Source organism: Nipponia nippon, unplaced genomic scaffold (assembly GCF_047370975.1).
Source record: "Nipponia nippon isolate SJK-2023a ecotype South Korea unplaced genomic scaffold, ASM4737097v1 scaffold_15, whole genome shotgun sequence".
Lineage (NCBI taxonomy): Eukaryota > Metazoa > Chordata > Aves > Pelecaniformes > Threskiornithidae > Nipponia > Nipponia nippon.
Genome location: NW_028262331.1, coordinates 3840914 through 3856183, shown reverse-complemented (window position 1 = coordinate 3856183; position 15270 = coordinate 3840914). Strand labels below are relative to the sequence as shown.

Here is a 15270-nt window from a genome sequence, read left to right as displayed (position 1 = left end):
TTTTAAGAAATTCATTACTGAATGCCCCGAGGGATAGTTCACAGAATTTGGTATTGCTCTGAAATTCACACAGTGAAGTTAGAGTTAGAACTGTATTTGTCACGGGATGCTGTTGAATTGGAGTCTGGCATCTAACACTCCTAGCGTGCTGCAGGAAGAACCAGGGTTCATCTTTGGCAAAGGAGGAAGCCTGCTCTGGCAGATAGCAGTCCAGGCTGAGGCTTGGGGAAAAATCAGGGAGCTTGAGTCTCTTTCTGGGCTCTGCTGCTCAACTAGACGTGAGTTCAGATGTATTGCTGCATCTCTCAGTGTGTCCCTTTCCCTGTGTTTAAAACAGGTAATGATACTGACCTAAATGATAAGTGCGTAGTCCTTCCTAGATAAAAAGCACTGTAGAAAAGCTATTTCTGTTTGCACAAGTCTGTTACTAACAAGCACTTGGGAATTTAACATAATTTTATTGCGGCGTTTCTCACTAGTGACTGTGCTCGCTGTGGTGTGTTTATCCCCAGGAAATGTTTCCTTTTCTGCAATCCTAGTCTTTCCTTCCGAGGGGCAGTAAATTTTCGATTCCTTGTTTTGCCTTGCAACAGTCGAAACAGAGGCAGGCCTGTCAGCTTTGTCATATCACAGACACCAGTTACGGTGAAATCAGACCTTTCATCAAAGGCCTTTATGTTTGCAATATGAGAGTCTCAGTAGCCTTTATCACCTATCCACAATCTACAGATAAAGTCTGAACATGGAAAGTGGTTAAAATGGGTCTGCTTTACCAACATAGAAATAAAAGCTGCCCTAAATCAGAGAGACTCTCTCTCCTAATAACAGCAACAACAAAAAAGTTCCCATCTTTTTTATTTGGGATGCACATGTCTTTTAATTAATCTTCCTTCTCCTAATTTCTCTTTCATCTGGGGCTCTTCTAAGCACTTCACAAGAACATAATAACCAAGCCCTACTGTATCTGTGACACACATGATTATTGTTATTATCTTCATTAGGCTAATGCAGACTCTGAAATTCTGCATGATCAAATAACTTACCCAAGGTTAAATAGTGATGTAGTGTCAGGATTGGGAACAGAGCAGTCCTGTCTCTTAAGCCTGGGTTGAGTTCAGGTTTTGCTAACGCGGGTGTGTCATGTAGGAGCGTGCATCACTGTCCTGTTGCCGTAGCCCAGCTCACAGAGGTCCTGTGGCAATGCAGCTAGGCAAAAAACCAAAAACGTTGCTATGGAGGATGTTTTAGCTTCAGAAATTGCTACAACTCACAACGAAAAAAACCCTCTATAAATAAAACAGGGCAAGCCCTGTTCATGCTGTGAGGATTTCCTGGTGTCGCTGCTGTCACGTGGCTGCACCAGTGGCCACTTCCATTTATAGAGAAGCCCTAGGTGTCACGCTTATTCTAGTGCACGCTATTCTCATCTAGGTACACACCCTCATGCAGGTATAAGGTTTTTTACACAGATTTTACTGCTATATCAGTCATGGAGCTATTGTAGAACATAGTAAATTCTTTAATAGGTCATATTTAAGAAGCTAGACTGATGCATTTAAATAATCTCCTGTGATAACTCCAAAGCTGGTTTCTCTTCTCTTTTCCCTAACAGTGCTGTGGGTAAGCTCTGTGTTCCTCAACAAGCTTTTGTGCCCCACACAGATGATCTCTGAATACCTGTGTGCCTTACTAATTACCTGTACAAACCCACTTGCCTTGTCAGCTGGATGAATTTAAAGATACGTTGCTTACAATAACTAACGCAGCCATTGACAGTTGTGCGCCACGCTCGATCACTTTGTAGCACAGCTTGACCAGGACCCGGAATGAAATACAAGTGCTTAATGCGTTTCTGTGGGAGGTGCACGCGTGTGCACATATGTGTGTGTGTGTGTGTGCAGGAGTGTCACGTTGCTTTGTGCTCGGGGAAAGATATCTTCAGGCAGTGGGAGATGCTGGAGCGGGCAATGACAGAAGGGCATCGCCACCCATACGCAGATTAAAAAATGCCCGTGATTAGAGGACTGCAATGGCTGCTTTAAATAGTTATGGAAAAAAATACAAGAGGGTTCCAGGAGCCTACATTGCCAGTGTGTAGTAATATACCCTCAAGCCTCATCTGTGGGAAAAATGTCTTCCCCAGGTCACGTGAGGATATGAAAAAAGTTCCTCTAAACAGGACGTTTTGATTTATTCACATCATGCGTTATATATTGATGCACCATGTAGTAGGATTCTTGTGTAGATCAACGCGCTTGTGATGGGAGAGTTCCCCGAGTGAATGCGAGAATGGGGAGGGGGAAGGAGGAAGGGAATATGCATCGGGTATGAGAAGGTGCTGTACGGATCACAGTGCCCTCCAGATCAGGAGATGGGTGAGGAGACCCAGAAAGTCCCGGTTATGGTGCTCCAGAGAAAACAGGGGAAGCAGGTGGATGAAAGGGAGCGGCGTGCAAGGGTGGACTTGGAATAGCTTCATCCTCCTTTCTTTATGCAGGATGACAGGCTCATAAACCTATTTGCCATGTCCAGCAGCAGAGTCTCAGAGATGTTTAAAGCATATATTTAACAGGAAGGGCCATTCTGGGATTACTAACATTAGGGCAGGTATTTTTATCAGCAGCCAAAAGCTTTTTTTATCTGGAAGTTAAAACAAGAAGATTTAGGTAGTTACTTGAAATAGTAAAATAGTAGGGCTTTGGTTTTGGTTTGTGTGGCGTTTTTTTGTTTTGTTTTGTTGGTGTTTTTTTTTTTTCCCCCTACAAATTTCCTGTCATCTTAGAAGTGGGCACCAAGTTGGCACCACAGTTTTATCCAGGTTTTCACCTGAGGAGGATATGCTGTAGGCAAGTCCAGCTATTCCTGCTTTTGCACTTAAAGCCTCATGGTCTCCTCCAGATACAGGTCCCAGAGGGAGATTTGCATAGTGGACATTAACTAACATTGCAGAGCCACTTTTTAAAATCAGTATACAGCTTGGCAGGAGCGCTGGAGATGTGCTCAGATACTCCGATCCTGACATGAAGCTGATTACCAGAACTCTTTATTAGCCCAGGACCACGACAGTTAGACGCGTTGTGCTTTGACTGAGAAACTGGTGGTTCTGCGCAGCAGAAACCTGCCTGGAACGTGCCCGACGTTCCCCGCTGGGCTGCCTTACCCCCTGGCTGCTTTTCTGCTGCAGGCCACTCTGTACAGGGCACCTCTGCGTCTGTCTGGAATCTCCCCTGCATTTTATAAAACATTCTTTGTAGTAAAAAAGAATAGAAAGCTCCTTACAATTACATACAAATATACCAACGTGCCCTGGACAGCTTGTGATGTTCCAAAATAGCTTCGAGGCATTGCTAAGCAGAAGCAAAATGCAAATAAGAAATGAGATGCAGTCACTTGGAAGTATGTCCAATCTGAGTGCATATTTCTACAGATTTGATAGAAATCTTCTTAACTGAAGAAATGAGCTGTCATCTGCTGTAAATCATCAGTCAGTAATTACCCTGGTTGTTCACTCATATCTCAGACTTCTGTGCCACAAAAGTGTGTGTGTGGCTATAAAAGGGAAGGGAGTGGGTAAAAAATCCTCACTCGCTAGAGTCTGGGACATTAGAGAACATAGAGGCTTTCTTCTGTTAGCCTTCACAGCCTTGAAATCTGCATTTTTTATTTCTTGCTAATTTTTTTTTTAGTTTAACATTTTGAATCTAATTTTATTATAGTGAAACGTGATCTCTTGAGAGCCCCAGAGACATAGCTGCTTGTGCATAGGAGGTACACCTGATAACTCAGGCTTTTTGGTGGGCTTGTCTTCCCAGCCTGCCTGAAAATCTCGAGACGGGGGCTGTGTCAGAGGGTAACAACGCAAGTTCTCGTGGTCTGTGTGAATGAGCCAGGCAACCAAGTGACCAGCTAGAGGTTATGCCTGCGCAGAATTAGGTTGAGAACTGTTATCCTCATGTCATGCACGCCATTAGTTCTCAGTTTAGTACTGTTAAAACATTTGCATGTACTTTGGCTGGTTCTAAGCGAGTAACGCCCGCCTATTTACTAGATAAGGTGTTACTGAGTATTCAGTAGGATATGGTAGTACGCTTCAAATGTATTTGGTTAAAATACAAGCAAGAAGATGTAAAAGTAAAGGCAAATTGATTCTGAGAACAAGAGCCTAATCATTATGTATTGTCTCTAGAAGAACGTGTAAACGACTCCTTCCTTTGTTGATTTTGTCTAGCCAGAAAACCATGAGAACAGAGCTGTGAAGTCCATAGCCACATCCGTACAAAGCCAGCAAAATCTCCAAAATCTCTCCAAAAAGAGATTTTGTAGATACTGATTTTAATTTCCTTGCAATTTGTGGCTCATGCCAGTTTCCTGACTCATTGTCACTCCGGTACGGTGATACGCCAAGTTTTCCAATAAGGAAAACAAGGGAGTGGTGAGTCACTGGCTGAATTCATATGCACTTGATTTGCTCTATCATTATCTATACTGGTTTTATTTATTTTAATTAGTTCATATACAAAGTCTCCGAGATATGTTTCATTGCATGAATTAGCTAGACTTGTTAGTCTTCTCTAAAGATTAGAAGGCCAGAAGACAGCTAGAGCTTTTTTGGTGGCAGGCCCACTTTTCTCTGCTATGGCATGCATAAGGAGAATATGAATGGGGGGGAGCCTCTGAAATTTCTAAGATTTCAATAAGTGAAATAATAATGTTCTTATTTTTTAAGGCTCTGCTTTTTGGTCTGAAAATCTGTTAAGGCTGCTGATTAGATCTAAAATGTCACAAGGGTATCCTTTTCCCTCAGTAAAGATTGTGTTTTGTTCTGTGTTAGAGCAGAGGTATCACAGTGCAAAGCGTGCCTTGCTTGGTTTGTGTGAGTTAAAAGACTAGAAAGAGGGTCTGAATTGAGTCCCGAGATAGAGATGCTGGGTATCGGAGAAAGGTCTGGCCAGCTTCATCCGAAAGCTGTTACTGATTCCTGTCATTTCAGGTGACTAGCATAAACCTTAGCTACTAGTTCTGTAGTAGCTGGTTGTTTAAAGTTGTCACAGTTTCTGATTTTTGCCATTGCTCATAAAGGAATCTTTTCAAGTCTGAATGAATAAGTTTGTTTTTAAGTTCAGGTCTAGGTGCCAATTCATTTTAGCCTGTTCTTGTGGCTAAATCACATCATTTATCTCTAGCTGAAGTCTTTCCTTGGCCTATGAGAATTGCAAGGCTGGTTAAGGTAGGCTAAGGCAGGACTGAAATTAAGGATCTCTTTATAGGGAGCTGTGTGCGGGTGTGCAAAGGAGAGCAAAGACCCCTGTGAATTTAGTCTCAGGTTTGACCCATGTCCTTTTGCAGTTTTACTGGTGAGAGCTGTTGTTGCGTTGGATCATAAATGGAAAATCTTCCATGTTTTGGAATTTATTTAAGCTCTTGGGCTCATGTTGGCTGCGTATCCCACGTTCCCCATTTGACAAGGGCTTCCTTCCTAGCCATAGTCCTGGGAACAAGCCTACACTGTAATTAGGGAGATGAGGGATTTGATTAGGGTGTGGTTTTGCCAATGAGGCACCCAGCATTTGGCAGCCATGGTTGCATTCAAATTCCTATTTGTTTTGATTTTTTTTTTTTTACTGTGTGCAGGACTAGCTGTCCTGTGCTGCCTTCCCTAGGTGCCCTGATCCTGTGTTATTGATGCCTTGTGCTAATCGATTCTGCACCTGATGAACATTTTTCATCCCCTCCCACTCTTGCAGACAATTTTGTGCTTTGCATACAACATTACAGCGAAGTTCTGGCTATGTTTAAGGAACCATCATTTATTACTACCTGGCCCCTGCCAGAGAGAGAGGGAGAAGGTGTTTTTTTTTTTTAATATATTTTCTTCTTCAAGCCCTTGGTTAATTACATTCCTTGGTTTTTTTCCTAATGTTTAATTACTTGTTACATGCCGAGCAGGTAAGCCAATAGCCCTTGGGAATGGATGAATAGCTCAGATACTTCCCCACTGATATTATAATAATGATAAAAACATCGAATTGAAAAAGCGGGTGTGACAGGTGGTGCAAGTCTCTGGGGGTAATACTGGGGTTTGATTCAGAATAGGAATGTCACTACAAAGCAGACAAATTTTTATTTCATTTCCCAAGCAGTAGCGTGCTTGGCAGAGTGTACAGCACCCTATCCTAATGGAAGCCCACTGAAAATGCTACTCCGGGTAAACTGCGAGTCCTCTGGGGTGTCAGAGCTACAGGTGTGTGCCCTTACGGGTTTGCTGTCCGGCTCAAACACGGTCTTCTGAGAGGAGCCTGCACCCCGTCACCTTTCTGCACACGCAGGGAGTGGGAGGCTGTCGGCGTCTGCGAAGGCTTTGAACGCTCACCCGTGCCTATGCCAGGGTTTTGTTAGCGGGTTTGTAAGCAGCTGTTCCACGGCCTGTGAGCGACCGCAGCGCTGGGCGCCGAGACCCTGGCTCCCTGATCTTCAGCTTGAATGGCCGTGCTGGATTTCTCTCTTCACAGTGCTCCGCTTTATTGCTCAGGGAAACTCCTTTCTAAACATGCCATTCTGGGTGTTGGCAGCTTCTTTTCAGTGCTTTCTAGGTCACAGGCTTCTTGCATGCCAGTGTGAGCAGCTCTTAGGAAACCCTTGTTTTGATTTGTCTAGTTGCTGGTTCTGTTTTGTTTGTTTCTCTTTAATCCTGCAACACTATTTCAAAACCAAAGACTGTTTCACCAATGTGTATTGTCATGTCATGCAACAGTGGAAATTAGTTTTGCAGAAGGAAAGTCTGTGTGTATATCCTAAGGAAGCTCCTGTTGATGTTTTCAAGCAAGGTGTCACCACTTATTTAGCAATACTTAAAGACCAGGCCTGCTTCTTTTTGCATGTCAGACAGGGAATGCTTTCATGGCAATCCAAAGAAGGTGGTACTGTGTTTTAGTTCTAGACTTGCTAGTTCTGGTAGCAGTGGGAATTTATCTTGAGGTACAAATATCAGCAGGGCTACCACAGTGGTTTTCTGCAGCTGAGTATTTAAATAGGGTCCAAATTGCGAAGCCGGTGTTTAATAGCTAGTGGGTGGCTGAGCTGAAGCCAGCTCGTTTGAAGCTTAGGGATCTGTGTGTGAACTGCCGTCACACCTTGGGGTTGCAGTCAAGATACCATCAGAGAGACCTCGGAATAAACTTCCCTCCACCTAATCTTTTCGCATGTCTCTGAACAGACAGGTGTGTACACCGCTCCCGTGTCTCCTTAATGCATTATTTGAAGCAGGTTGAATATGGCTGCAGGCATGAGGGAGAGCCTGATGGTAGGAAGGTGGCTTGTGCCTTTAATGGCTAGGAGGCCAGGGCTTGGCTATCCCTGCTCAGTTACCTCCACCTGAGGGAGCTGGTCCTGGAAGAACCAGGGAACGTAGCCTGGGAAGGAAAATGCCTTGATAAAGGAGGAGAGGTAGGCAGCAATGGGTAATGGAGTGAAAAGAGTTGTCAGTGCAGAGTCTGCTCTGACTCTTTGGGAGCCAAGAGTGTGGGTTCTCCTCCACCTCCTTTGAGGCTTCCCCAAAGATCGGTGCAAGTCCAGGGCTGCAGCGGGGCAGGAGAGAGGGTGCTGGGGGCACACGTGGGGGCTGTCAGTGCCCAGCCTGCATTGTGTGGAAAGTTGTGCGCTGGTTCCTTTCAAGCACCGTAATTTTTCCCCATTAAAAGATACCTTTAAAAACACGTGTGCTTTTTAAGTAAGTAGTTATGTTGGCCAATGGTATTGCAGCACACACGCAGTGTTTAAAGAATGCGTATTGGCATTCCTGGTGCAAGGCTCGGTTAGCTGAAAACCTGTGGCTTTGCTTCTGTAGCTTTGTGCTCAGTGCACAGGCTAACTCTATATTTTGTACCTGCCTTGGAAGCAGTTTGAAATCAAATCATGGTGTTTTGTTTTGGTGAGTGGAAAACGGGGCTGTTCCAGGCAAGCTTGAATGTCTTTTTGCTTTGAAATTGTGATTTCATTGTGGTTTAGCTTATGAACACTGTTTCTTACCATGGCAACTATATATACAGGTAGCGGTAGTTAGGTGAAGAGCCCACATTTCTTTTAAAGGATAACCAAGGCACTCTGCATGCTAGATCTGCTATGGATTAGTTCAGTAAATGATTGTTAACACAAGAAACAGCTGTACTAAGATGACCTTCTGTTCAGAGCATCTTTTTACCCCATATCAGATGACCTTCCAGTCCTGCAACTTCTGTTTTGCTGTAGCTCTGGTCAGGAGCACAAAGCCTATCTAGGCAAGCAGCTTGCCTCATGCGTGATCTGTACCACCTACCTCCCTGTTTGAAGCCTGAACCGTGCACTTCCAGGAAAACTCACCTTTCCCAAAGCATTTCCCCTAAATCAGAGATAACCTAGGCCATTACAGGTGGACCTGCATTCCAAAAGCCTCAGAATCAGGTCTTTTGTATTAACTGTTTGTGAAATGGCCATTAAAAATGGCAGCAGTACTCTGGATCCTGCACTAGATCCTAGAAACCCTCTGACACTGTGAGTGGATGAGGTCAGCCACGTTCCTCTTCCCCATTTGCTTCACATTCCCTCCCTATCTGACACTCCACACCCAAAGACCTTTTATCCCCCAAATTGCTCTTAAAAGTCCTCTTCATGCCCAGTGCCCACAAAAATCCGATGACTGCCTTGGTGTCTTTGTCAGGTACTTAGACACCAGTACAGCAGGCCTAGTAAAGTAACCTAGATAGGGCTGAAGTAACTAGTCATTCCTCTGCCTGGGTTTCCCAGTAAGTCCTGTCTCTGTGCCCATCTTGATCAGCACTCCTGGCTAGGTGCTGCCCGTGTTTCATGTCCTTGAGTTCCAAGGTCTACATCAGCATTAACAGTGTCTGGTTCAGCTGGTAAGATACTTTGGAAGGTTGGCACCATGCTTCATGTGTGTTTGTTCAGTCCTGAAAATGCTGAACGTGCTTAAGAAATAATAGGTGATGGCACTAATGTGTGCCGTGTAATCATAAAAACATCCCAAAGGGCCATCAGCCCTGCTGAGAGGCTGTCTCAGGAAGAGCGGTGCCTGTTAGGTGCTCATGGCTATTTTGAGATCCTCCTGGGACATAGGTATGAACTTTAATCCAAGAAAGGCCTTGTCAGCCATATGTGGAGGCTTCCCTTTCTTGGATTGCATCAGGTGTTGTGAGACACCTGGGAGCGCATCTCTATAAGCAACACGATCATTGTCTGGAGCCTGGCTCCAGCTATCTCTGCCTTCCCATCATCTAGAAGCAGAAGGGAAAGTCAAAAGCTCTATCATTTTCCTGGATTTTCCCCTGGTCTATCATTGCTTAATTGTATCCCTAAATCTTATTAAAGTTGAGTCATTGCTATGGTAAGGTGGCAACAGAGCTGAGCAAATTTAAGAGAGGAGGAGTGTCTTCCCACGTGAGCGTGCTGAAAGGAAAACTCCCACGGCAGAGAGAAACTCGTATCACTTCATACCTGTGTTGCATCATCTGCTTGCTGCTGCCTCTAATTTAATGCTCTAAATCCCATATCAAAACACCTGTAGTCCAAAGAGAATACAAAATAGACTTGGAGTAGAAAATTCATGCCAATTAGATGTGCAGATCTTTCTTAATCATCTGAGACCTTCTTCCAAGCTCTCACAGGATTTATAATTGTGGTTCTATGTTGTCCTGTTGCATTGACTATCCACAGAACCCACTTCCCTCTCCACCACCAGAATGAAGGTGTAGGCTTAATCCAAGGTGGCTGTACTTTTGTGTTCTAAACGTATTTCATTTGTGGCTACAGTAGTTCAAGCTTGTAAAACACGTTATGATCTGTTGTGGAAAAAAGCACTGTAGAACTGTAAGGCCATTGTCACTGGACAGGTAATTTCTGTGTAATGAACTAGACCTTCTCTGCTTTACTGTGTAGGCCCTATTATAATCCCTTGCACTTGCTGTTCTGGTTTCTGATGCAAATACAAAAAAATTCTTCTTTCTGAGGCTATGTTTTCCATCACATCCCAGGCTCCTGCTCCCTGTAACTTTTGGTGGTTTGATGTGCCTCTCTGCCATTCTGGCATGGCCGGGGACATGCTGCTGTAGGCAAGGCAGGCACCTTTCAGGGTGGTGGAAGGAGCTCTGGACATGCGTGTGCATTCATCATGGGATTGGGAGCACAGAATCCCAGAGTAGCTGAGACTGGAAGGGACCTGTGGAGATAATCTAGTCCAACCCCCGTCCTCAAAGCATCTGCCTCCTCAGACAGTTTCAATAAGGCAGGGCTACAGCTCTTAATCTCCCTTTTCCCATCACTGAATCGGTCCCTTTGGTATCTTCTGGCAGGACAGTAGGTTGTGCCATTTTGCTTCTTGCACAGGTGAGATTCTGTTTTTGGTTTGTTCTTGACCCTCGTGCACCTGCTAGTTTAGCAGGTATGAATCCTGCTTGGTGATCACTTCAGCACAGAGATTTCTACCATGAAGCCAACATCAGGGTAGCCTGTCTGTACTAGCTTCAGGCTAAATATTTTTTCATCAGTTATCATCCTAACTAGAGTGTTTGCTGGGAACAGTACAGTTGCAGGGTCCCTTACTACTTTGTTTTTCTTTGCAGGCTTTAGGTAGCGTATTTGTAGCCTGTTTCACAGAGTTTAGTTATTAAAATGAGAATCTATCATGTCAGTGGGAGTTGAAGCCCTATCCTGAAACAAAAGCGGGTGCAAAACTTAGCCGTTTGTTACTGAAATAAAAGAAGCTGCAAGTTGATGGGCTGAACAGGAGCATGGCATCCACCAGGAAGCCCATGGATCAGGAGGTGAATGGGCATCACTTTGACCACCCAGTGATGTACTTGCATTGAATGTGTCTGTAAAAGCAAGGAGAGCTTGCATCCCTCTGACTTGCCTTCTCCAGCTGGAGTGTCTGGGGCTCAGCTGCAGGGAGTTAGTAGGATATTTCATTTCTGTGTAGCACAACTGAGTGATGATAGGAGAGCGTAAGAAACCATTGTATTCGGTATTTCCTCCCTTCTTCCGTGTTCTTCTTGAGAATGTTGATGGGTTTGTCTTCTGTAAAGTTGGGATTATAGAATGCACAAGTTGTTCTGACTTGCTGAGCTTCACCTGATGTGGGCAGTCTGGGACCAACCAATAATGGAGCACAAATTGGAGGGGTTCAGAGTTGGTTAAGCTAAGTAAGGTTCTAGGTTGGGTTGCAAGAGAACGGCTTTTTTGTGAAAGGGTGGGACACCAAGGGGAGTATGTGAGTCATCTAAACCACAGGGGGTTTTGCTAGGCAAATGCAAAATTTATTTTTGTTCATCAGGTATTGCCTGGATAATGATATCTCAGTTATTAATGGAGCAAGTCAGGGAAGGACAGCCAAGAAATGCCAGGGCGCTTTGAAAATGGAGGTAAATCTGCCATCCAAGAGGAAGCTGAGAAGTTCCTGTTGGAATTATAGTAGGCAGCAACTCTCCAAAGGAAAAGAAAGGCTGGGGCAAACTGTTTCAGGCTGTATATAATCAGGCACATAATACTTCAGAAAATTACAGAATCACAGAATAATTGAGGTTGGAAGCGACCTCTGGAGATCATCTAGTCCAAGCCCCCTGCTAAAATCGAGGTCAGCTGGAGCACGTTGCTCAGGAACGTGTCCTCTTGGGTTTTGAATATCTCCAGGGATGGGGAACCCACAACCTCTCTGGAAAACCTGTTCCAGTGTTTGACCACCCTCACAGTAGAAAGGTTTTTTCTTATGTTTAAATGGAATTTCCTGTGTTTCAGTTGTGCCCTTTGCCTCTTTTCACTGGGCACCGCTGAAGAGCCTGGCTCTGTTTTCCTTACCCCCTCTCCTATCAGGTATTGATACACATTGATAAGATTCACACCCTTCTCCACCCCGAGCCTTCTCTGCTTGGGGCTAAACAGTCTCAGAGAGAGAGTAAGGAACGGGGGGGGGGGGGGGGGGGGTTGTAGGTGGTAGGGGGTTGAACTAATATTACTGGGCAGATATTGGTAGTCTAAAAGCCAACCTGAACGCTGCCCTGAGTAAATGAAAGGGTGATGTACAAGTAATATGGAACAGGACAAATGAGCTTTCTTGCTTTTTGCTTCCTTCTCTGTATCTTTTTTTTCTTTTACTACCTTTTATTTATGTCTGTTTTCTTGGCATTGTCCCAGGTGTCTTCTGGGAATAGTTATCTCTGGGTCTTTTATCTCTGTGTTTGTCATTTAGTGTGATCCTGGCAGTCCCAAAAGCTAGGATATTTATGGTGAGTGAGTTCAGGCTGGTGCTTAGTTGATTCCCATGACCTGCAGTGATAAGCAGAATCACTTTGGATAAAGCCTTGGATCAAATTTTGAGCTGGAGGTGAACTTTTATAAATTTTCAGTATAGTTGGAGAATGGTGTTCCTCGTTTTTAAAAAAAGAAACTTGCATATTCTCAAGTTTAGGGAAGACAGTAGACTAAATAAGGAAGTCCCAGATATTAAGAGAGCAACTGTCTCTGTTCCAGACCCAAGAAATCAGTGCAGTTTGTTTAGACCATAGCCAAACGTTCAGGCCTATGGATCTGTATCTGACACAACTGGACGATCTACAGCTTGGCAAATGTGTTTCCCCCAAGATGAGTTATAAAAGGTCTCTTGTGGGTTTTCCCTGTTGGCTAGTTGGTTGCAAAAGCATGCCTGTTTGTATGTACTGACATTACGTGTATTTATATGTTTGATACCCAAGTGCTAAATCTAGCTGAATATGTATATACTACAAACCTGTTAATTTTGCCAATTAATATATTAGGGGTTCAGGGAAGAGAGGAAGTTGGTTTTGGTTCTGCTTGTAGTTGCTTTAAAGCTAAGCGTTTGGTTGCTTACCCACCTTTACTAAGCTATCTTAACTTTATTTTCTACATTTGTTTTGGAAACGAGAACCCCCCAGAACTAGTTAAGTGTGAAAACTTCCATCATTACTCCTATCGATGTGTCATATCTCCTCCCAACAGAGGTTTGTTAAAACTTGCCTTGGATTCAATTTGTTTGTCTTGTCGAACCATTTGAAGCACCTAAGGCGCAGAATCAGTTTCCCTGTATTTCTGTAAAATAACAGAAGTAAGGGATCTGGATTCTGCAGAAAACAAACAAAAAGAAAACCTTGATCTTATTTAAGTAGAAAGGAAAGATGAGTTTCTCATGCATGAGGATTTCATTCCTGAACTTTTTGCATGATCTTATACGTACCTCTCTCTGCTTTTATTGTAGTAGCCTGAAATTATTGTGTGTACACAAAAGAAGACAATGTGCAAACTTTAGAAGCTATGTGTCTAAACTACTGGAATTTGAAGCTTTGCTGATGCTTCACAAAAGGTTTCAGTTTTATGCTTTTCAAAGGTACTGAGTTTCTTCTCTCTGTTTTCCTTGCAGGTGTGTTACTAGACATCCAGCAGCACTTTGGAGTCAAAGACAGTGGGGCTGGCTTACTACAGACAGGTAAGAGTATTTGTTTTCTCACTGGTTTTTGTAACCTTTCTCTTCTCCGAAGGGTGCTTTCAGATTTCTTCAGTTATGGCCCTTGGGCACATTGGTTGTGAAATGTACTCTTACTAGGAAGATGAGTGAACGTGAGGGATTTTTTGGTTTTGATTTGCTGGTGGGCAGGAGATCAGGGCTCAGAATGACTGGAGTGCAGAATGGGCCAAAAGCAAACAAACCCAATGATATTCTTTATGACAACTAAATTCAAATAGGAGCTGGCTACTTCCCCTAGATCAGAAAACTCATGATAAACCAACAGCAGGATCCTGTTGTTCTCACTTCTCTTAACTCTCCGTAGGTTGGTAATAAGTGTGATGTGTGATGCCCTTCATGTGCTCTACAGAGAATCTGCTGAATGTACAGTAATTGGGAGTACAGTGTGGCATGAAAATGTAAAACTCATCAGGACAAGTACCTGAGGATGAAAACTGCAGGAAAGGCTAACAATCATTGCATTCATGGTAGCTCATGGATTAACAATATCCCTATGATTTGGGTGGCGTTACCTTCAGACACTTCTCTCCTTGTATTCAAGAAAGAAGGATTATTGCAATTGTGATGTTGATGTCCTTTTAATGTAGCAGACATTTTAATGTTGCAGACATCTGCAGACAGAGCTGTACAGCCTCAGGGACAGACCCAGCTTTTCTGGCCTCTAGTCCTGAGGTGGTTTAGAGGAGTGCCTTTGTCAATGGGCTGGGTTTGACGACTTTGAGTAGCAGTCTCATGTAGTTAAAACAGCACATTTGATCTTTATGGAGAGTTGAAAGGACTAGCCAGAGAGCAAATGCAGTATTTTAAGGAGAGAAACAGTCTGGTTGGAAACTTCCTACAGAATTATTACTTGGAGTCATAGATTTGTGGTGCTGTGGTTGTCTTGTCACTGTCATTTGTCTGAGGGAACTACACTGGAACAGTTATATCTCTGAAAAAATTAGAATTCAATTAGGATTAGAAATAGTGTGCCAGAAAGACATTTTTTTTCCATGTTTTTTTTCTTACGCTATCACAGTGGATACCAAATGCCTGTCAGGAGCTTGTCCGTGAAACTGTAGCCAACAATAAAGTGTACAAAATCATTCATTCTTTGTCAGCACACTAGAGGTGAGAATGGTCTGGAGCTCTGTCAGTTGGCCTTTGATTTCAAACTATGCAAACCACTGCAGTATCTCCTCCTCCTTGTTTTCTGCAACGCGTGGCACCACAGGGTCCTCATCTGTGGTTACAGCTTCTTGGTAATGTTGCAACACAAACAATAACAGTTTGTATTAGGGCTTTAAAAATGCTCTCCTTGTGGGATGGCAGAGTTCAGCTAAGCTGATGAGTGCAGCACGTATCCAGAACAGAAGGCCTGAGCTTTACAGGTGTTACTGGTTATAAGTAGCATCAATCAGTTATGCCCAAAGTGGCACCGGTTGTCCGTCAGGCTCTTTTCTACAGCAATTATTTGTATTTATTTATTGTTCTCAGAGGAACAGGTCCTCAATGTATCATTAGATGCGAAGTGCCTTCAAGAAAATATTATGGTGGAAAACGACGCTTGCCAAAGCATATATTTAATCTTCATTCCCCTCAGTGGATGAAATCCTTCTGCAGATGATTTGCTGACAGCAAGTAAGAGCTAAGCTCCAACAGGGCATTTCATTTGTAAATTGCAAGGAATATTTATTTCTCTAGCAAACGTACAGGGCATCTGAAAAGAGTATCACTGAGATATTACAAGATTGCTGCTGACTGTGTCG

At 43.6% G+C, this 15270-nt stretch overlaps 1 protein-coding gene across 7 annotated transcripts in view; it reads left to right on the top strand.

Annotated features, from left to right (window-relative positions):
* The window catches only part of SPNS2 (SPNS lysolipid transporter 2, sphingosine-1-phosphate), a 183973-nt gene that overhangs the window by 69890 nt on the left and 98813 nt on the right, over positions 1–15270 (top strand). For all 7 annotated transcript variants that reach the window (XM_087752200.1, XM_087752198.1, XM_087752201.1 and 4 more), the window contains one exon: positions 13418–13483. In XM_087752200.1, coding sequence (XP_087608326.1) covers positions 13418–13483 — 66 coding nt within the window. The remainder of the gene's footprint in view (positions 1–13417; positions 13484–15270) is intronic.